Source organism: Helobdella robusta, assembly GCF_000326865.2.
Source record: "Helobdella robusta unplaced genomic scaffold HELROscaffold_4, whole genome shotgun sequence".
NCBI classification, from domain to species: domain Eukaryota; kingdom Metazoa; phylum Annelida; class Clitellata; order Rhynchobdellida; family Glossiphoniidae; genus Helobdella; species Helobdella robusta.
The window spans coordinates 6,683,859-6,707,672 of record NW_008704902.1 but is presented as its reverse complement, the minus strand read 5'-3'; the positions used below and the strand labels follow the sequence as shown (position 1 = coordinate 6,707,672).

General features: G+C 33.8%; 4 protein-coding genes across 4 annotated transcripts; 1 reads left to right on the top strand and 3 right to left on the bottom strand.

The window, feature by feature from the left end:
* Window positions 1–231: 231 nt before the first annotated feature.
* Window positions 232–3,414, bottom strand: HELRODRAFT_67067 (hypothetical protein; the record flags this gene model as incomplete). Its single annotated transcript, XM_009024272.1, has 9 exons — window positions 232–315; window positions 502–728; window positions 860–983; window positions 1,428–1,552; window positions 2,240–2,285; window positions 2,398–2,513; window positions 2,619–2,682; window positions 2,773–2,889; window positions 3,226–3,414. Coding segments are annotated over 9 exons (1,092 nt in total), but the record flags the coding sequence as incomplete, so codon positions are not given.
* A 5,152-nt stretch (window positions 3,415–8,566) lies between these two features.
* HELRODRAFT_155967 (hypothetical protein) lies at window positions 8,567–11,308 on the top strand (the record flags this gene model as incomplete). Its single annotated transcript, XM_009024882.1, has 8 exons — window positions 8,567–8,623; window positions 8,719–8,827; window positions 8,901–9,011; window positions 9,483–9,727; window positions 9,881–10,093; window positions 10,362–10,552; window positions 10,753–10,951; window positions 11,078–11,308. The coding sequence occupies 8 exons, from the start codon at window positions 8,567–8,569 to the stop codon at window positions 11,306–11,308; spliced, it is 1,356 nt and encodes a 451-aa protein (XP_009023130.1).
* Window positions 11,309–12,390: 1,082 nt separating this feature from the next.
* HELRODRAFT_162779 (hypothetical protein) lies at window positions 12,391–14,487 on the bottom strand (the record flags this gene model as incomplete). The annotated part of the gene is made up of 1 exon (XM_009024881.1): window positions 12,391–14,487. One exon carries the CDS (start codon window positions 14,485–14,487, stop codon window positions 12,391–12,393), a length of 2,097 nt encoding a protein of 698 aa, XP_009023129.1.
* A 4,924-nt stretch (window positions 14,488–19,411) lies between these two features.
* Window positions 19,412–21,874, bottom strand: HELRODRAFT_162778 (hypothetical protein; the record flags this gene model as incomplete). The annotated part of the gene is made up of 4 exons (XM_009024880.1): window positions 19,412–19,569; window positions 19,927–19,999; window positions 20,275–20,949; window positions 21,857–21,874. The coding sequence occupies 4 exons, from the start codon at window positions 21,872–21,874 to the stop codon at window positions 19,412–19,414; spliced, it is 924 nt and encodes a 307-aa protein (XP_009023128.1).
* Window positions 21,875–23,814: the final 1,940 nt, after the last annotated feature.

The window sequence follows — 23,814 nt, the reverse complement described above, 5'->3', positions numbered from 1 at the left end:
TTTTTCTTCAACCTCTCTCTGAGAGCTTGGAAAATTCAACAAAGGTACCATTTGTACACAGTCTGTGGTTTGACTAAATATTCCTTGTTTTGCAGCAGCAAGCACATTTGGTCTGGGCATGACAGCCTGATCAGCAATGGAGCTAGGTCTCCTGGTAGGAGCTTCTTTTGAAAAATTGATGGTTGGTGCAGTGGCAACACCTCCTGTTGTTGCATTAGCCACCGCTATCAAGTATGCTGCTCTTCGCTTCTGAAGTTTTTCAAGAAGAAGAAAGTAAATGGCCGAATAATGGTTGAAGGCGTCACTTCGAACAGCCTGCAGAATTAAAATCAACGGATGAAAAAATTTGAATACATGAATTCAAAAATATAACTACAAATATCTCTATTCCAAAAATTTTCATGTGAAGAAGCTAGGAAATAAATATAGAATAAGAGCTGAACTTTCCTTGATAAAAACTGATAAATTTAAACAAAATCAATTGAATATTTAAATTAATACTTCAGTTATCTTGGCACGGTCCATTCCTAAATTTTGCATAAGTTTCAGAGCACATTCATCCATCTCCCTCGCTCCTCTCTTTATTGGACAGCCTTCCGTAAGCAGACTCGTTTTTGGAGGTTCCAAAGTTTCTTTAGATGTCATCCATTTGTGTTTTTTAATTTGGGATATTGTATAGCGACGTTTTGGGTCCACAACGAGAATTTTTTTTATGAGGTTTTCACAATCTGATAATGTTTATGCAATACAATTAATTAAATGCAGCCAAAAGAATAAAATTTTATGAAGTAAAAACAACACATCTTTATTAAACAAACATTTAACACTTAATCTATAGAAGAGTTTAGAAGAAAATAACCAGTGGACATGAAGTAGGGGATCCTAAACCTTCCAGCAAGAACTCGGTCTCTTAGAGTAGAAAGATTCTGTCCATCAAACGGCAGTGAACCACAAACCAGCACGTACAAAATCACTCCCAAACTCTGTTATATTAAATTTGAGAAACATTTATCAATTTTAAAAATATGAGGAGTTTTTAAAATGATTGATCAACAAATAAAATTTATTGATCAAACACACTGAACCAATGAAGCTGATTCTAAAATTAATAAAATGAAAGTATCTAATCACAGACATATTCAACTGGACGATATTCACGAGTTACTAAGTTGCTGGGAACATGGTGGAGAACATTTTTAACACCTCATGTTTTTATCCATTTGTGTTACACTGGCAACTGCAGAAGAACTCACATATTATTCCTCTACAACCAAATTCTAACCATGTTATCAGCGCTACAAAGACCACATATGCGCCAACTAATAGTACACACAAAGTCACAAAGATGGCATTTAACATTGTGGTGAAAAAATGAAAAGCAAAATCACTCTATATCAAACAACTGAGAAGAGGAAAAAGTCACAGACCCAGACATCGACTCGAGGGCCCAAGTACTTCTGCCCTTCAAAAACTTCTGGGGCTGCATATGGGGGAGAGCCACACCAGGTACTCAAGTGTTGATTCGTCATGAAAAAATTTCCAAATCCAAAATCTAGAATTTTTTAATTTATAAAGGTCAACAAAAAAAAATATAAAACTAGAAAAAACATAATAAATTCATCATGAAACAGTTTCAACCAAAAATACATACAGCAAAACTTGAGTTTTCTAATTTCGTAGAATGCTATATTTTAAAACTTTTTGATGGAAAAATTACAAAAATACTAGTGCTAGCCCAGATTATTTACCAATATAAATATTAGGGAAAATTTTCTAATTTCATTATTAATCCCATTTTTTAAAGTTTATGTTATTAAGAACCTGTCTGAAATATGAAGCAGATATTAACTGCTCACAAAGAACAGACGGATTGTGCCTATTAGAACAGGAAGCCAGGATAAGAGTTACAACAACAAATTATACTAAAGTTGATGTGAGGATTGAATGTTTGTTTGTTCATTGTTCAATGTCCTACATTCTCAGTCAGACTTTAGTTCAACACAGTTGAATCATTTTTAGACGTGTGACAAATTTTGATGTAGAAATAATTTAACAAATTTTTTAATATTTAAAAAATGATAAACAAACAGGGGCGTTGAAAAATAATTATGCAGATAAATGGCAAATAAATTGTAACCAATATATGCATTATCTTAATTTTATTTCAAAGTTGTAATAAAACACATTAATATGTAATTCATAAAAAAAATAACTGGTATATGATAAAACGTTTTAAAACCTGCAATTTTGATGTTCATATCTGCATCCAGTAGAAGATTTTCAGCCTTTGAGAAGTTTTTATAAAAAAAAATAAATAAAACAAATTTTACAAAATAATCAAAAAGTTTTGCCATCTATTTTTTTGTGCAGCTTCAATTTTGAACCCCATAAACTGACCTTCAAATCTCTGTGCACTACATGGTTTTTGTGACAATATTCCACTGATTCGACAATTTGTTTAAACTTTGAAAAAGCCTCCATCTCTGACAGCCTACCACTTTTAGCAATGTATTCTGTGTTGGACGATTAACAAACATCCTTATCAAATTAATTTGTAAGATCTAATCCAAACTATCTATACTGAACAATTAATAATATATGCAAGCAGCAAGCCATACCAAACATTTCTCCATTTTCTGCATACTCCGACACAATGTATAACATATTGGCTGTCTCCATAACCTTTTGAGAAGAAATATTGATTTCATTTTTCAAATTAAAAAAATAATGAATAAATTAATTACTGTTACATATGGAAGTCAAAAGTGAAACCTGGTAAAGTTTAATGATGTGAGGATGATCAAGCAATTTTAAAATTTGAACTTCTCTATAGATTTTTTTCAGGTTATCTTCATCTAGTCTATTTTTATCAATTATTTTTATAGCAACCTAAAATTTGAATAATTTATTTATATTATTAATTGTAATTGTCCTTGAATAAATGTTAATTTTAAAAGCAAAAAGAACCATTTTTTTAAACAAAATTCTAGCATCACTTTTCTTAACCGCATTTTTTATTTCATTTTTTTAATTCAATTTTTTCTCAATTCATCAAGACGACTTAAGGACTTATTATTCATTTATCACTGTTATTAGAACTAGAACCAAAAGCAAAAGTACTTATTAATTAAACAAAATGAAACAAATGATAGAAGATTGCATGCCAACCAACTAACCAATCAACCAACCAACCAATTGAATTAACCAACCAACCAACCAACCAACCGGTGTTTTGGTGATCCTGTGTTTCGCAAGTTTGACAACAGCAAAATTTCCTTTTCCGATAGTCCTTTCAATTTCATAAAACCCCACACGAACAATTGATGGCCTCTCAGATTCCGGGGCAGACGACGATTGACTAGTGGTAGAGCTGGTGGTGGCCGTGGTGGTAAGACATGTACCGGCAGACTTCATGCTTCTTTATTCTTATTAAGAACCAGGAATCCAGCGGAAGATGAAATATGATTTGTTGTTGACTGCAATGCAAATACACGGGTTTCAGATTGCATCTGACTGACTCCTTCACTTACTTGCCACCTTTCCCATCGTTTCTGCCACCGTGAGACTCGCAAGCGAACGGAATCGGAGTGCTTTTAGTTACAAAACAAATTATTAAACTTTCCTGCGACTACTTTTGAACGGCACTCGTCAATTTCTCTTTTTTCCGCCCACGTTTGTGTATATGACGTCATAGGCTCCGTAAGTGGGTCACGGTGGGTGGGGCCAACTTATTTTTTCTCCGTTGACGCAAATTCCGGCATATTTGCATAATAATGAGATGCTCACTGTTGCTTGTATTTTGACGGCAACGACGTATGATGATGACGACGACGAAGATGATGACGACGATGAAGAAGATGAGAATTATGATAACCAAATGATTAAGAAAATGATGGTATGATTAGAAGGTTAAACTTTATTTTTATCCTAACTATATTTAATTTATTCTTCTTGAATGAGGAGTGCTGCAACGACAGCTTGTTCAGTTAAGAATGTGAATAATGCTTACCAAATTGATAATGTTTATAATTAATAATGTTTTTAATACATAATTAATAATTATAAATAATTTTTATAATATATTTAATAATGCATATAATTCTCAGACAGTATTTATTAATTTTAATTTATACAATAAATTTATGTAAGCAAAACAATTCTGTTAGCCTTCATGATTGGTTTTCAAATAATTTTTCAAAATTCATGTACATATGTAGGAATGTATGTATGTATATGTCTGCATAATTACATTATTTATATATATGTTGTATGTATATATATATACCACCGATACAACTACTATTGTACATAATCATCATAGTGAATGGCTAAACAGATTTCAATCTACTGTTTCGAATGAATGCGCTGTTAGTTTGTGAGTTTGTTTAGGGGTCATGAAAGAATTGCGTGGAGGTGATCTGATGACGTATTGAGAAGCAGCTGCTATTTGTTTCAACCAACTTTTATTTAAATAATCTCATCCAGCTACAAATCCATCCATCTATCCATTCATCAGTCGATCTATCCAAATACCTTATTTCGAACATTTTGAATGTTATGTTTAATGATAAATGGAATGATGAACTGAGCATCTTCGCGTATGAAAACAATTTCTTTTTCCTATGCTCGTAATAAAACGTAACGCACGTAATTAAATATATAATAATTATATATATATATATATATATATATATATATATATATATATACTGTACTGTATGAGTTCTACCGAATTGTTGGCATTAATCAATTAAAGTCTGGAAAAACATCCAACCTTTTTCTTTTGCTTCACACAACTTTATCTTAATTTACCTTTTCAATGTATAACATCTGTGTTTTAATATTTAAAAGGTAATTAAGCAATATATGGTGGCAAAATATTAAAAAATTCCGACAAAATGGTTGTAGACTGTTGATAACGGGAAATCCGCCATTGCAAATGTATGAAACATCTTCGCAACGTTATCCTATATGAATCTACACATAACAAGCAATTCTTTTTTCGAATTTTTTCTTGTCTTTAAGATTTTATATACAATTTTAGGTTTATTTGATCACCGGAGAGGAAATGTTTGAAATAAGTTGATGACCGAAAGGGGAGAATTTTCAACAAAAAGAAGTTGATTACCTGGGGTAGGAGAATTCGCCAATTTTTTCAAAATTTTTCCAGTGTTAAACCGGTTCCAAAGTTTTTGGTAACGTCAATTTTTTCAAAAATACCTCATTCTCCTAAGCAACCACTTTTACTAACTTTTAATACATATAATGCACACAACTGTCTTCTAGATCCGGAACTGGTGCCAGACACAGTCAAAGACTCTCAAAATGTACAAATAATATGAAAAGATCGTTTGCCCAATATTTTTGGTATTTGTTATTGTTATTTGTTATAATTTTGGTATAATTATAAGAGTTTTTCTAAGATTGTAAATGAAATAGTTAATTGTCACCAAGTTAACATAGTTGATTAGAAATGTCATGTCACACGCTGCAATTTCTAGAGATGAACCGAATGTTCGGCCTAGCCAAACATTCGGCCAAAATTTGACATTCGTTTTTGGCATTAGCCATTTTATGGAAATATTTTGGTATTTTTTACTTTCCTACAGTATCAATGTTATTATGCTCTAGCGCAACTTTCGTTAAAACCATCATTTTTTAAATTTTAGAACAATTGTTAAATATTGTTAGTAGAAAATTAATTTTTGCCATCATAGCTGTTAAAACATCTAAATTTGAGCAAGGGATTGAATTTTATCTTGATAAAGAATTGTTTGATAGACGGAAATTGCCTACTGTTTAATAGATTGTTTATCATTCTAAAGAATTAAATTTGTTTTAAATTTGTAGGTAATTTATGGTATGCTACTGCTTGCCATACCGAGTACTTTTGGCTGAATGTTGGATCAGCTATTCACTTTTCAGGGCATATATATCCATTATGCGTTGGCATAGTTCGCGAACCGTCTGTCCGAAACTCAGACTATCATACCAATATGATGCAGTGCTTGCACGTGCATACGGAATAAAACAAATTATATTAATTTATAAATTTATATGTAATGTATAATATATAACTTGATTTATGCATTTTCATCGATAAATTTTAATAAACTGATTAAAGAAACACGCCCTTTAAGAGCGTCTGTTTATTGTGGAAATTGTGGGCCATGTATATATATTTTTTTCCATGTTGTGGAGTGGACAAACTCCATAGGTTAAGAACTTATGGAATTTGTAATTTATGAACGACTTATAAATTTGTATACATAATCTTTTCGTTAAAACTTTTATAATATTACTAAAATTAAGTCTGTGATTTTATAAATTATCATACTTATCAAAATTAAACAGATCTTGATTTAAAATTAGAATTATATTTTAAATGATTTTAAATCAAAATTTTAAATGTCAAGATTTTGCGTTTAGTACATTGAATACTATTGTATAATTAATTAAATAAATATTGCTCTATCGCATGTAAATATTGATAATTTTGTTGAAAGAAAGAAAATATTAAAAATACCATCTTTTGTATCCATTTTATTTCTATGGAAAGCAACGTAAATTAAATTCAACCGACGTTGGTTGGGACTAAAAATAGAAACCTACGTAATTCCTTGCTTCATTCATCAACATGAAACAGCCAATGAGCGCACGGCTCTTGATCACGTGTACGTTCGTTAAATAAACATGATTGTGACGTTCAGCCTGCGCTTGTTTACTACGTACAAGAATTGCGTGCCGGTGGGTACGAATGTGCGTGGAGCAGTGCCAGTCATTCATAAAAAAACGACTCTCCGTCTTCGTTATGTCGGTCGAAACTTGCAAGATTTGTTGAACGAAAACACGAAACAATGTCCGCAAAGCATGTGCTTCGTTTATTTTTGTATTCATGCCCTTGCATATTTTGTGCTCCGATTACTTATTACAAATAATTCAACCCGAGACTGATTGATGCAGTCAAGATGATAGAGAATGAAATGAGTAGGTGAATGGGGGATTTATTGAGTGAATTATCATCGTCAAACCGAATAAATGGATTAAAATCATTAGCGAATTAAATAAACGAATGGATGAACTAAATAAATGTATGAAAGAAATAAATGCATAAATGAAATAAATGAATGAATTGTATTAATGAGTTGATGCATGAATTATATAAATGAATAATTTAAAATAAATCACTGAGTTAAATAAAGGAATGATTCTTGGAATCAATGAGCTAAATAAGGTCAATGATTTGACAAAAGTTGATACATAATGAAATGAATCATGAATGAATGAGGAATTCTAGTATGCCTAAATTTTGTTTGAATACTCAAGCAACATGCATGTACCAACGGTCAGACCTCCGTATAACGAGGTTGATGGTTTCAGGAAAAAATTCGTTATATAGAAATTTCGTTATATAGAATTTGTTTGTGAAAAAATTCTATAACGACTAGAAAGTGTTTATATGCTATATATTTATGAAATGAATACTACATATGAAAAAAAAAGAATACTACAGCAAGAAACAATAAATGTGGTTCTAAGATAGTCCTATTAAATGAGTGGAATCACACAGCCCATATCAATTCAATGAATGTTTGCTGGTCGGATATTTCTTTCAACTTATAATTTTTGTTTGTTTGTATAGAGAATTTTTTTGTTCTATAGAAACAGTTTTATATGTAAAATTTCAAGATCCTACATCATAAAAATTCGTTGTATAGAGATTTTCGTTGTATAGAAGTTCGCCAAAAGAAGTCCAACTGTAATTGATTCAGACTTATACAAAACATGCGATATGTATGTTAGTATCATGATGTGTTAGGTTGGCGTGTTATATAACGCGATTCATTTTGTTTATTACGCTTTTGTTGAAGAGTAATGATAAAAATGTGACCAGGACTGTTACAATGATTGCAAGGTTTAAACAAATGAACGGAGCCATTTGGAAATATGGAGGCCAGTAGTAAGTTGCCAATTTGTTTTTTTTTTTTTTATGAAGATTTAAATTAACAACTGCACGACAAATTTAACAATGAACAAGCAATAATATAGAACGGTACGTTGACAATTCTTGGTGTCAAAATTTAAAAAGTATGCAAAATAGTAAAGAGAAAAAATATAATTACAGAAAAAAATTGCTAAAACTTATGTAGCCGTCAAACCTGAAATTGTCTACTTACAACAAAAATTTTTAAAATATATTTTTCTATTGTTATTTTTTCCGTGTACGTATAAAATGTTTACTTGAAAAAGTTTTGTTATAAAAAAACTAGTTAAAGGTAACTTAGAAAAAATTGAATTATTAATTTAAAATACTTCACAAGTATATCAACAGAATAATGAAGAATTAAAAGAGTAAACAAAATGTTTATAATCTTTGCTTATTGATAACGTAGTCAAAATTTTGATGACGTTTATTTATTGATGAATTGCAGCGGCCAACTTTTAATATTGCAACTAGCTTCCCAGCTTCTATAAACTCTTAAATAAAGTTTTTCTTACAAAAATAAGTCAACTAATTTATTATCGAAGTGTATATATTATAATTATATAACAGCAAATAATTAAAATGAGAGAAATCATTCATTTGCAAGTTGGCCAGTGCGGTAACCAGATTGGTACTAAGGTTATTTACATTTACAGAATTTTTATTTAATTTGCCGCGTTAAAATCAAATTCTTACTGTAAGCAATTGAAAGAAAATAAAATGAACAACCTCAGTTTTGGGAAATAATATCGGAGGAGCATGGCATCGATCAGCTGGGCATGTACAGAGGCACTAGCGACCTGCAACTCGATCGACTGAACGTTTACTACAACGAAGGAACTGGTTATAAGAATTCTTGTCTAACTTTTTTTAACGTCGATAATACATGATTTAATTGCTTTAAATTTGATACCAGGAGGCAAATATTACCCTCGTTCAATTTTGGTGGATCTGGAGCCAGGAACTATGGACGCCGCAAGGGCTGGTCCGTACGGGCAAATGTTCAGACCCGACAATTTTGTGTTTGGTAAGCTTGCTACTTTATCATCGTCTATAAAACTGAAATCAGCCATTTTTTTCATATGAGCTAAATGTTAATACATTGCTCTGGCTATCTATTTTTATAAATCAAATCAAATTTTATTCAATCAATCCAAATTAATAATAATTAAGTAATGATTAGGAGACCAAAGCTAATCGGTAATTATTAGTTATTAAAACTTTGAAATTAGTAAAAATATTTTCGAATGTTCCCAAAACTTTTTCCCATATATAAAAAATAATTTTTAGCAATTTTCCCCGTGTTCGAAATAAGCTGCTTTCTGTGATAATTTTGTTTTTATATCACAAAACATCTCCAAAAACACACATCCATGTAAAAAATCAAATTCAAAGCGTCTTTTGCAAGTAAAATATGGCTGCTCGTGCCATTTTTTAAATAAACAATTGATAAAGTTAGTTTGAAAATATCAGCAGCACTAATGTTTTTGACGTGAAGGCCACAGTGGTGCGGGCAACAACTGGGCCAAAGGGTTTTACACTGAAGGAGCAGAACTAGTGGATGCTGCGCTGGATGTCGTTCGTCGTGAAGCAGAAAGTGCTGACTGCCTCCAGGGAGTTCAGCTGACTCACTCGTTAGGGGGAGGTACGGGATCTGGCATGGGTACTCTGCTGCTCACTAAAATGAATGAAGAGTACCCCGATCGTATAATGATGTCCTTCTCTGTTGTCCCTTCCCCAAAAGTTTGTTAATTCTGTTGTAAACTTTACATCACATTACAACACATTCTATAGCTATTCTTAACTTAGATCATCTGTTTTCTAACAGCTATAAACATCTAAACCTTGCGAACATTTTTTAAAATTGAAAATTAAAACTAACGCGTCACTCACTAGGTGTCGGACACAGTCGTTGAACCGTATAATTGCACACTGGCCATGCACCATCTCGTTGAAAACACAAGTGAAACGTTCTGCATGGACAATGAAGCCCTCTACGACATTTGTTTCAGGACCCTCCGCCTTTCAAACCCAACTTACGGAGATTTGAATCATCTTGTTTCTGCAACCATGAGTGGAGTCACCACGTGTTTGCGCTTTCCTGGACAGGTTAGTTTTTAAATAATCTTCTACGCTTAACCATTTTACATTTACATTTTACAGTTGTTTAGACTCAACTGTTGTTGAATAACTGTAAAGGACAATGAACTTGTTTATTTGTTCTCAATAAAGCTAACCATCTTTGAAACTTTTGAAATCAAAAATCGAAAATATAACGAAAAAGCAAAAAACAATAATAAATATTTAAAAAGGATCTTTCGGCATGAAAAACTTTTTATTTAAATTATTTGATATAAAACATTTAAACAAATTAAAGTTGAACGCCGATCTGAGGAAGCTGGCAGTGAACATGGTCCCATTTCCGCGCCTCCATTTCTTCGTTCCTGGATTTGCTCCCCTGACTGCCAGGGGCAGCCAACAGTACAGAGCCCTGAACGTGTCCGCCCTCGTCCAGCAGATGTTCGATGCAAGGAACATGATGGCAGCTTGCGATCCTCGACACGGAAGGTGAGGACCGGTGATGATTAAAGTTGAGAAATCGTTAAACATTTTTAAAGAATTTGTCAATTTAGACTGATTTTACTTTTTATACATTTAAACTGTGATTTTTTTTAATGCAAAATTTTTAATCTACATGATCTAGTTTAGCAGGAAATTGTAATTTTGAAAAGAATAAAATCGTGTTAAATTGTTATCAACACTTGCAGGTATTTGACTGTCGCCACAATGTTTAGAGGGAAGATCTCCGCCAAAGAAGTGGACGACCAGATGTTGAACATGCAGAATAAGAATAGTCCTTACTTCGTCGAATGGCTGCCCAATAACGTGAAAACTTCTCTTTGCGACATTCCTCCTTGCGGCTTGAAGATGTCTGCAACCTTCATCGGAAACACAACTGCGATACAGGTATGAATGAGAAGAAGATATATTATTCATTAGTAATGTATTTCACTGAATTTTGAAAATGAGATTTAAATTACTGACAAACTTGAATTATATTTCTCACTATGCACTGAAAATCAATTTTATAAGGAATTGTACAAGCGTATATCGGAGCAGTTCACTGTGATGTTCCGCCGGAAAGCCTTCTTACACTGGTACACGGGCGAAGGCATGGATGAGATGGAATTCCAGGAAGCACAAACGAACCTGAACGACCTCGTCTCAGAATACCAACAGTACCAAGAAGCCAAGTGCACAGATGAAGCAGAGTTTGATGAGGAAGAGATTGACGACGTGGACGAAAGCAAAGAAATACAGTAACGTAACTTACCTGCTCTGCAGCGTCTATTTAATATTTCTCATCTCTAATATCGATTATCTATTATCTCTATTAATCTATTATAGACACAATTACGAATAAGTTTATTCAGTTAAAATAATTAGACCATCTAATTTTTTTTACCAGCAAGCAATAAATAATTACATGTGTGTAAGTTCGTTTAAAGATCTGCACACATTTTTCCCCTATGAAAATCATTTGTATCGCCACAAGGATGTAGCAACTTTGAAATGGAAAAATTGTTTTAAAATTTAAAGTTTAAGTTTGTGCAAATTTTGGTGGGCATACAGTAGAAATCCATTTGGTTACATATAAAAAAATAGTTGCACACACACACACACACTAGCCTCTAAATTACATTTACACTGCACGTGCATCCGACTGATTCTATCTGTAGTTTTCTACAATAATTTCTCATTAATATTAGGTACGGTCCGCTGAGTGCTTAATTAAATGGTTATATCTTACAGCGCTGGCTTCTTTACTCTTTCCACTGTTTTACTTAATTCTACAGTTATTTTATTTTATAAATTTTTTTTATGCCACACTTTATTGTATTTTACGCATAACATTTCGGGAGTATAATTTTTATTTGTACATTGAACAAAATATTCCATTTTTCCTTTTTTGTCTAACATTAAACGCCATGTCTTTATTTATATTTACACTTCATTTTATATTTTTTTCTATTTAAAACAAACATTTATTTTTTCAGTAAAAAATCGGATAACAATAGATCAGTTTTGTCATTTTTAACTTTGTTTTTGCTCATGCACGCTTACACTTGCATCATACATTTACATGAGGTGTTCAAGTTTTGTGGGCGTTCCTATGTATCTCTGTGCTTTCTATATATTCTGCAAAGATTAGCGTGAAGAACTAATATTCAATTTTTTAACGATGCGGTGTTTTGTGTTTAAACAAATAAATAAGTGATAATCGTTAGAAGTTTTTATCTTCCTAATTTAATGCATTGTCCAATCATAACAGTTATGTAGTGAACACAAAATACGAAACTGTAGTTTGATACATTGATAGATACATTTTTTAACAATTAAAAATATCATACAACGGTCGATACATTACATTTAGAAGTGTCGTTTTTCGGAAGGCTGGGTGCTGCGTAACAGACGGGTCTCATTTTTGGACTCAATTCGTCTGTTGTCGTGAGATCATTTTCTTTTAATAATAAATTCAACGGGTTTGAGGTATTTTGAGAGTGAAAATTATTCGTGATGGGAGTGTTGATAGGATGCTCAGCGGAGTTTGGTTGCTGCTGCTGCTGCTGAACACGAGGTTGCTGATGTTGAGGACAATGATGGTGAAGCATTTTGTTTGAATGCAGCGTTTGAATATCTGATTGTCTGACTGATTGACTTTCACTGAACCTGACATTATATTTGCATTTCTGGTCATCCAGTTTATCGTAATCAATCATTTTAATTCTGTTCAAAGTTGAGATGTTCAAAGAGTTTAGATCATTACACTTGGAAGCGGTTAGGTAATTTGTTTTATCTATGATAAATGAAGCGAAACTGTAATCAGCTGATTCAACATTGCAGTTCGAATTAAAATCAATGCTGGCGTTCCCGTTTTGCACGTCAGTTTGCTTTTTTAACACGATCGAGTTTGTTGATGTTTTAGGGATAGTGTAAAACTTTTCGAAATGCCGTTTGTTTGATACATTTCTGTTCAAAGAATTTGTGCTCGCGTTCGTGTCATTCAGAATGTTGTCGATGTAGTTCGTGAGGCTGGTTGAACTTTGCAGTTTGTTTACGCTGCTGCTGATATCTGTGTGGTTGCACAAAAAGGAGGGTTCTTTTAAGCCACCTTCGTTCTTCCTTTCGTGCTTCATTTCGCAAGGTCGAGTTATTTGCAAAGTTTTCTTATCGAGTCGGTTTGATCGCTTGTTGTGTTCTAGTAAATAATCAACCGAATCACAAAATTTTGAAGCGCTTAATCGATTTTCAAAATCAGAAATGTCAATTTTCGTATCTAAACGACGCTTGAATTTTCGTCCCAAAAAATGCCACTGAACAAAAGTGGTGATAAAAAGAAAAACGTTTAAAACTAAGAATACCAATCCGATGAGAATTGTGGTTGTAAGTAGAGACCAGCCGCGCTGACTCGGGTTGTCCTTCTTACTTTCAATGATGCCGTTTGTATCAAAGTTTACGGCGTTGAAATTGTTTTTGTGAAACGTTGAGCGAGAATTGACGTATTTGGACGAGGTGTGAAACTCGTTGGTCGAATGACTTAACCATTTTTCAAACTTTTCATGGTCTGTCATGTTTTCTTCATTGCTGTCGTTTGAGTAGAAAGAAAAGTTGTCTGTTTTATTGAATGACGTTTGAAAAGTCAGGTTAGTTTGCTGTTTATAGAGTTGATCAAACGATGCATGAAGTGGATTATGATGTGATGCATTTGACCAATGACTCGTGAAAAAGCCGGGACAGGCAAAATAATGAAATATCAACGGATTGTTTTGACGATGTTGTTGTCCATTAAACAAAGGTGCACGCTGTCCAAGTTGGTAGTAGTAGGGTTTTAAAAACGTAAAAAGTGAGTTGTCAAACTTTTGCGGTGGTGAATTGAAGTTGTCGATTTCAAGCAAACAGTTCGTCAAATAGTTTTTAAAATTTTTAAAATCATTTCTGTAGCAATGACTCAATGCGGAGCTTATCACTTGTTTGTCTGTCAGTGTCGTATCGTCTTCGAAGCACTCCCAATCATTAACATTCCCATTAATAATGTTATCAACATCTTCATCAATTTGAAAATTTTCTCGACAATCCAGCTTATGCAGTTGATGTTTTTTGAAATCGACATCACTTTTGGTACCGAAATCCAAGTCATAATCATCGTTTAAAGCCTCATCACTTCCTTCTTCACCAATTTTATGGTCCAAAATTTCATCAACAGCATAGTCGCCAACATCAACTTTATTATTATTACCCTGTTCCTCATGGCTTGCAACGTTCTCACGTTTACCTTGCACTGGCCTGTTGTAAACATAATCATCCATCGCAACATCGGCATGCCATCCATCTTGATGCACTCTTGGGATCAGTTGCAGCCACAACGCCATCTTCTGCCCTCTGAAGTGATGCCTCGTGCTCGCCGTGCTTGCTGTATTCAAAAAAATGTTTAATGTGAACATATTATTAACATTTCTCATGTGCGTATGAATGCTATCTGGCTGACCGAATATAAATTCACAAACTCGCGAGCACAAACACACGGGTAAAACACCGATATGCGAATATATGCAATGCAATGCAAATGTAAGAGGTCTATCAAACAAAAAGGTAACGATGTGTATTTTTATATATTTATATTTGCAATAGATTATATATATATATATATATATATATATATATATATATATATACTTAGTCGTGGCGGTCAAAAATGTTTAACTGTAATTTTCAATCTTCTCCGAAAGTTTTGATTCTGGCTGCGGCTTTGAAACCTGAAATATATAAAGTTTTTAAAGCTGCTCATTACAACGCAATTCCGTTTTTTTCTTTAATTTATCTAATCCCTAATACTTCAAATGGGCTATTTAAAAGCATTCATGTTGAAAATTCGGCCAATGAACTATTTTTTCTATCCGTTCTGTTCAGTTGCATCGATAAGAGCTTTTCATTGGCCTCTTAAACTCTGGAACCCACGAATCTGATGCCCTCTGAGGAATGTTGAAAAAAATGGTCTGCTGATTAATAAACATTGCAACAAACTTATTTTAGATAGCCGACAGATGAAACCCACATAAATACGAGCAAATATACAAAAATAAAATTTTTGCCTCTTTTTACGATAATTTTCAATATTTTTTTATTCGTGTGTAAAGTGTACACAACATTTAGACGCACGTAACGTGTAAATAAAATTTCTTGAAATACCAGAAAACAAACGAAAAGAAGCAATGAACCTTCAAAAGGCGGCTGATTGATCGCCATCAATAACAACTTATTCCTCTTAATCCAATCAATAAGTAATTTAAAAGAGTCTGGCTGTCGTTTTTGCCCGTAATGTTGGTTGTAAAAGTGGGTGGCAAAGATTAATACCGTTTCTTTGCTGTTGCATTTTTATTTGCTTTTGTTTAATGAATAAAAAAATGGCACAAACGCCAAAAAATTCAATTTTCTGGAATTTTATGACTAAGTCGCCGCTTCTAATTAAGGTAAAATATTTTTCCAACCAACCAGCCAACCAACCAACCAGCCAGCCAACCAACCAACCAGCCAGCCAACCAACCAACCAACCAACCAACCAACCAACCAACCAACCAGACAACCAAGCAGAAGAAATAGCAGAAACAACAAACAGCATGAACATCAATACGGGGCACAGCGCGCAATAAAGAGTCCAGGCAGGAAACATCAGAGGACCGACAACATGGCACCGATACATTATTACAAACACACTAGACACAAGCCAACAAATAGGACTAAATAACTTCAATGAAGATAGTCTCAGTTGATCACAAAATTTTGAAAACGAAATGTGTTTCATATTGCTTTTATTTTAAAAAATGACTTAATTTTAATCATTATTTAGATAATAATTGAAAATTTGATAATTGAAAAAGATTCTGTCTAAACGGCTCATACAATTAACGTTGAAAATTAAATTTTTGATCAACCGGAAAGGTGCCTGTACGTAGTCTTTGATATGCAGACCTTTATAATTTTGTTAAATTTTTTTATCTACAGAAATTGAAATATACAACACTCGTGATGACTCCAATAAAAACACAATGAACGCGCTTCTTCAATATCAAACAACAGGCCAAGAAATCTCAGGAAGCAAAAAATGTCTACAACCGCAACAAACGACATGAAGCAAGAAGATGTTGAAAGACAACCCGCGGACAGAACTCCCGACGGAATCGCATTAAATGAAACAATTACTTAGGCCATTCAAATTTTATTTAGTGCTTCTCGCGACAACTATCGAACCGAAGAACGGGACACCACACACCACTGCTTGTATACTTGGTTCAAATATCATTCTACTAAATAATGCTACATTGCATAAGGTCTTCGTTCACTATTACTACTAAAAGTCAAATAATTATAATAGTTCTGTTTACATGATTTGAATAAAATTACGTTGGCGCGAAAATGAGAAAATATAATAATAACAACTTCGCCCCGTTGATTCACAGGTTGGCACACTGAGCAGTGAGCACCACAGTGCCTGCCTACTGAAGAGCTGAGAAACAGAAGGAAATTATAACATCGGAAAAACAACATTGGATTATATAAAGCCCACATGCGATCATCCGCTAAAATGTACGCTGTAGAAAAAAAATGTTCAGATATTTCTAGATTCGAAATAAATTTTACAAAAACAAAATAATAAAAAAATGAAAAAATTGGAAAACGGAAAAAGAAAGGAAAGTATGAAACGCGATGTGTACACGGTAATCTCGTAATAAAATTTAATCCGTATCAACCGACTGATTTTGATTTTATTTAGTCAATATCGACTGTCCTTTGACATGCGTTTCTTTCAATTTTTGTTTCTTTATCTGCATAACTCCTTCAAGTACATAAATGATGGACTGACACCTTTCCAGGCTGTGCGCAACATTTTCCTGTTTCCGTCTTTTCTTTCTCTCTTCGTTCCCACTTACTTCCTCACAGATGTTTATATGAAGGATTTCAAGTTTGACGGCATTTTTCTACTAATCAAAGCGCAAACATATTATTATTATTACAATGTTATTATTGTAATTATAATAATATATCCTGCAATATTCAAAAATTTCATGAGACTTGAAACTATTGAATAAGATACAATGATGATGTGACCCGGACAGTAGCATTGGGAAATAAAGAAACATTTAATAAACAAAGTTTGTTAATCTATCTAATGCGTTTGATCATATTTATCTGTCAAAATAATTGAAAAGACAGGCCAACAACATTCAATCGCATGATCAATAAAAGGACTGGCTGTGGAGTCCAATAAAAAATTTGAAGTCTGAATATAGAATGCAATTGTTTGATCGATTGGTTGATTGATCAGTTGATTGAGAATGATTGAATTAATTGAAGCCTAACTTGCTGATTGACTAAAAGCCGGGTGATTCCATTACATTTTTGATTGATTGGTAGTTAGGATGATTAAGTAATGTAAAGCACGGTGCATTCAAGCAATTCGTTTCATCTCACATAATGACAACTTGCTTCAAGTTACTTCACTTTATAAATTAGATTACCACATTTTATACGTAATATCATTTTTTTTACTTAACACCACTTTACATATTGCATTAATTTATTAACCATTTTTTTGGATTCAATTCATCATTGTTCCGACCGACCGTCAGCCCAACAATACGAGCAAGAACACCATCCGGCAGGTTTCCTACGCCATCAATCTTCGTTTTTTAAACATTCTCAAGTTAAAATGGTGAATGAAATGACAGCTACTGAGCTGGTCATTTCGGTGAATTATGAATTATTATTGCTACTCTTAAGTCCCAATTTCATTCGATAGAAGATGCAGATGCATCACATCAATAGTAGTTGTTGCCGTTTAAAGTTATAATTAACATCATGTTTTAAGCTTATAATGAAACCTTCAACTCAAAAAAGTGTCGTCTCTCATGTAAGAGGAAGCGCTTCACAAACATTTCAGTTTTTCAAATAGTTTATTAACTAAATTTATAGTCAACTGAAATCAACAACACCTCGACACAACAACACTTTAACACAACAATTCAACACAATAATACTCAAACACAACACCTCTAAACAACTATTAGTCAGCAACACAGCAGTACAACAATACCTTAACAGAAAAACTTTTCAACACAACAAAACTTCAACACAACAAAACTTCAAAAAAACACTTCAACAGAACAACACTCAAACACAACACCTCAAAACAACAACTCCTCAACAAAACAACACCTCAACAGAACAACTTTTCAACACAATAACACTTTAGCACAACAACACCCTAATACAACAACATCTCAACAAACCCTCACAACAATACAACAACATATCAATATAACAACTTTGCAACACAACAACACTTCCACACAACACTTCAACACTTCAACACAACTACAATCCCAGCAACAATACAACAACACCTCAACACAACTACGTTCCAAACAACAACACAGCAACACAACGGGACCCGCACAGTGTTTTAAACTCATCGGACCAGTTGATAAATTAGAACAAAACGCAACGAACATACGAAATTGAAGCTTCAGTCCCATAAATACCAGCCCCAGCATCGAATCAACAAACAGCTGAAATGTATTTGTCCCAGCGCAAGCTAGAGAACGTATAGCCGGGGTTGCCTTAGTTCATCAACGTTCTACCGCCTGGCGCTGGCCTGATTTATGGACGGAACGTGACGGGCGAAATAACCACGCGGTAAGGTGATTGATTCGTAATAACTCACATAATAACAAATACAACTGTTGCACGCGGTCGTAAACCGGCCATGTTGGATTAATGTTGACGTCATCATCTCTGTCACGTGATCCTTTCATTCTTTCTCCGTTGGGATCTCTGAAACGTGATGATGTTAGAGTAGTCATTATTGCATTATATAATAATAATAATAATGTTAATAATACTACTGCTGCTGCTACTACTGCTGCTGCTACTTTTTACAGCTACAGCTACACGAAACAGAAGCTACTACTACTACTGCTGCTGCTGCTAACTTCTCTACTAATGTTAATGATAACAGTAGTACGATAAAAACAATAATAATGATGAAACAATAATAATATTATTAATAATAATAACAATAATAATATCACCAATTGATAAAACACAGTTCTAAATATAAAGATAAATAATAATAATTATTATTTTTAATGTTTTTATTGAGTTAATAAATATACTGACTAAAATTGATAACAACACATTAAGCATAAAAATAATGTTAAATAAAATAAACAGCAATATTTGTTACGGAGGCAAACGCAGGCAGGCAGATGTTGTTACTGTTCAGCAGTTCTTGGGTGTGTTGGGTTTCGCTGGTTGTGTTCCATTGTTATATCGATGTTTATTACTATTACTTTCATTCTTTTAATAATATTATAAACACTTAACGAAAATTTTTTTGTTGCTACATAGCCAGGGAAGTCCAACTGAACTCCCCAATGTCGCCTCATTGATATTAATGCCAGGCTTTTTATTGAACAGCAACAACACTCGTTCATGTTTGTTAGAAGAATGCTTGAATGCAAGTGTGTCTGTGTTTGTAATGTCAATTGCATTGTGTGTTGGTGTATGTATAAATTGCATTATGTGTTGGAGTATGTATGAACTGCATTATGTGTTGGTGTATGTATAAATTGCATTGTGTGTGTGTGCATGTGTGTGTGTATGGGTGGGCAAGTTTTTGTGTGCGTGCGCGTTTATGTGATTATGTGTGCAACGTTTGTGTGTAGGTATGAGTGTAGATTTTTTTTTGATATATGTGTATTTAAGGAGGCGTGTATACATGTTTGTTTGTTTGCATTGCGTCTTTCTATTTACGTGCGTGTTTGCGCTTTTTGTGCGTACAAAATTTGTTGTGATGAAACGGGCATCGAGGAACTTCCACAAACTTGTCATGTCATGCAGCTTCTCAGTTGTATAATGAATAAATTTTTTATAAAATTTTTGCTGTAGTTTTTCAACCTGCGTGGTTTGTGGTTTTGATGTGAAATTTGTTGGTGTATGATTTTATTTGGGGCGAACGACGTGTGGGTAATAAAATGCGTGCATTTGCCAAGTCGTCAGGTCGGAATGTCCGCAACTGAGCTGTAAGAAAAACCTAACAAGAACATTCCCTCGCGAAATCTATTTTTAAAACTGTACTACTGGCAGAGTTGATTTGTAATAAAAAGATTATTACGAGGTGTGCGTACGTACCCGCTGTGTACAAAATTGGACACGTATGTCATCAAGCTTACGGCGAGAGCATCTAAACGCTGCTTTGTAGTGGAGGTCGTCGCAGTTGATGGCGATGATGATGAAGAAGGTGATGATGAAGATGATAACGAAGATGACGACAATGGTGGTTTCCTCATCTTGTAATCATTTTTGCGAAGGAACATATAATCCAGTTCTACTCCGCAGCTTTGCCTCGATCTATCGCTTTGATCAAAAACCGCAAAGTAAACTCGTGGTAATGATTTCGGTAATGGAAAAAATGATGTTGTTGATGATGATGACGATTCTTGCAGTGGTCCTTTATCAACTATTTTCCGAATAATATCACGGCTTGTTGATCTGGAGTGCGAGTTGTTTGACGGAGAAGTTGTTCTGACATCACTACCAACACCGTCTGCCAGTGTGCGGTTGTCCGTTTTGTTTAGTGGAAAATGTTTGCTGACCCGTCTGAGCAGGGTGCCATTAAAATTTCCATCACTCAAATGCTCCATCATCAAATCAGATGCCCACTCGTAAGTGCTGCTGCTGCGAAAGAGCGGGTATCGCTGACTGGACAACAAGTTGTTCAACATGGCGACTGCAGGCGCGTTCAGCAGCGCGTCGTCGAGGAAGTTGATAGCGGCTTCGAGGGTGGTGTGGGGGTTGCCCGGCGGTCGATCCCAGTCCCTGTAGTGGTGGCGCAGGATCTCGTATATCTAGAAGGGAGGATGGATGAGTGGGTGAGTGTTAACTGGTTGCATTTCGTGGTAATATGGGCTGCAGGAATGCTAAATTTTTATGAAACTTTTAAAGGGGTTTGTATTTTTTTAAATTTCAACATTGATTATTTTTTTCATTGAATTTTTAATATAAATTTAAAACGCAAAAAATGCTGTTTAGAAAATTAGCGAAGCAATAAAACATGCTTGTTAGATAGTGGTATTAATGTGAATCTTTTTAACAGTATGAAAGAACATAAACAGTTGAATTTCTCTGCAAAGATGGATTGGCTTGAAAAAATAAAAAATAAAAATAAATGCACACGAAAGCTTATAAATGGATTGGAAAGAGCGCGAATTGATGTTAAAGAATGTCAGAAGGATGATGGGAGGTGATGGGGGTGATGGGGGGGTGATGGGGGTGATGTCAGTCAGCACTCCATGCCACTCAACTCCATCAACATTTGTAAAGGTTTTCAATCACAAATAGTATGAGCTTCATACTCGTTTTGTTGCTATTATTACAGCGTAAATATTTTTTACATAATGTTGATTGAATATTGAATAGAAAACTTTTTGACAGTCTAACAATACATACACGCACGCACGAATCAACACACTCACCACACACTCACCCACACACACACACACACACAAACAAACAAACAAATATATATTATATATTTATAAATTGAAAAATTAAACCAATGTTCAAAGGTATTCGTAGCTCAGTGCGAATAGAATTGCACCGACCAGCACCTTCTTCGATTCTGCTAACGCGCAGGAGACTTCAAGAGTACATCAGCCGGCTGGCTGGAACTTCTACGCTACATTGCAATGTGTGCAAATTGCTTTATTCTCCGCAATTTTTCAGACGACTTTGAATGGCTTGAAACTTTTACACGTGGAACTGGGGGGTCATCTTTCTTCACTTCACTTCTGCATCATTCAACCTCTCGAACTTCTTGCGAAAGTACAGAAATGCTTCAAAGTTGTATTATTTTTTTAACCAATTTTTTTAAGACTCAATTTGACGAGAAGCTTGAAAATTTTGTAACAATCAACCGATGGTAGAAGAATAAAGTTTTTTGATTGCATTCGTCTCTCATTGATCAACTTTGATGTGATGTTGCACTTCAATCCCACTGTTTGCATCTGCAAGCTGTTCGCTATTTTTGAATCAAGCAAACACTCCAGCTGCAAACGTTATATCAAAATAATGGTGCCTTCTACGACATAATGCTAACCTACTCTATTTGTTGAATAGCACAAAGTTTAGTTGTGTCGCTAATTTGTTGGTAGTTAAAACTAAAGTGTTAATTTGTTGTGAGCACCAATGATGTGTTCCAACTGGAAATCCATTTTTTATCTACTATTTATTTATATTGATTCAAATAAAATTTTTCGTCGAAGAAGCAATTTTAACCAATTTATGAGTTGTTTTAGAATGTTTCTTAAATTGGGCATGAATACAAATTGAACAAAAATGAAACTGCAGAATTGAACTCTAATGGAATCGTTTTCCAGGCAAAGTTATTGAGCACATTGTTGTTTAGCAACGGAGTTTATTGACAATTCATCAGTTTGGTTATGGACAGTTGCACTCCGCTGAGACAGCATTGATCGATGTTTCTTCTGAATTCATCGCGTCTATTCATGTTCAAAACGTGTCATTTCATTGCATTCATTTATGTTCAAAGCGTGTCACATCTTATTTCTTTTTATGACAAGGCAGCATTTTTTGTTCTTTTTCACGTTTTGTAATTTTTTGCAGAATTTAAAATTATTCGGCTCAGTTGGAAATTTTAAATGGCTCGTCATGACCTATCAGCCCGTTTCTTGGCCAGATCGCATAAACTAAATCAGAACTTATTCCGAAGATTATAGCAACAAAGGTTTAACTTCGTCTTAGTAGATGTGAACTGTACGACATTCATTTGTGATTTCATTGAACACATCAACATTTGATCTTTCTATATTTTTTTCCTAAAGCAATCAAGTTTTAATGAAAGTAAATATTTTTTGCAACTTTTATAGTTTAAAATAGTCTGACAAGACCGAATAATGTTGAAGCAAATTTACGCATTGCTGTTTTTACATCGATGGCATTTTTATTTCGAAGAGTTTAATTAACTCAGAGAGTTCCTACCTCATATATTGACCAGAAATTTTATGGCTGACCTCTATTGACCATGTGCAAAAATTACTTTACGTTCTCTAAGCTTTTAAGATGTCAATTTTTAAAAAAGCATGAATAAAAAGTTGTACAAATAATAATTAATAATAACCAAAGTTTTTTTGGAAGATTATTACATTAAAAAATATTTAATAATTGAATGGTTCTCTACGGAAATTGAACTGACCTGAATGTTAATTTCAAAAATTGTAAGGAATAGCAGATACTACGTCATTTCTGCCTTATTATTTAAAATTATGAAAAAATCATTTGAAGATATGCTACAAAATTTGGCGGCAATCAATTGAAAGCATTAAAACATTTATTGCTTGACAATAACAGCGACGTAATTAATATTTCCAAGTGGGAATAAACTTTCTTTCCAGCAAAACAAGAAAGATAATGGGTGTAGATAATTAGGTAATCAGTCGACATGGCAGGTGTCACATCGACCCATCATTGTCGGCAGCGAAAAACTTGCCTAATAAAAAAGAAACTTCTCTCCCTCTCTCTCTCTGATACAATCACTTATAATGAATTTTTTGTCAACAAACAGGGTTTAAGCAAAAGTTTGGCTTTGTTATTTTATATGACACGTAAACTTTTCATCAACGTGCCAGTTTCATTTCACGGTTTCTACCTAGCGGCACTGACTGGAGTGACTTGTACCTCCTGCTCATTTGCCA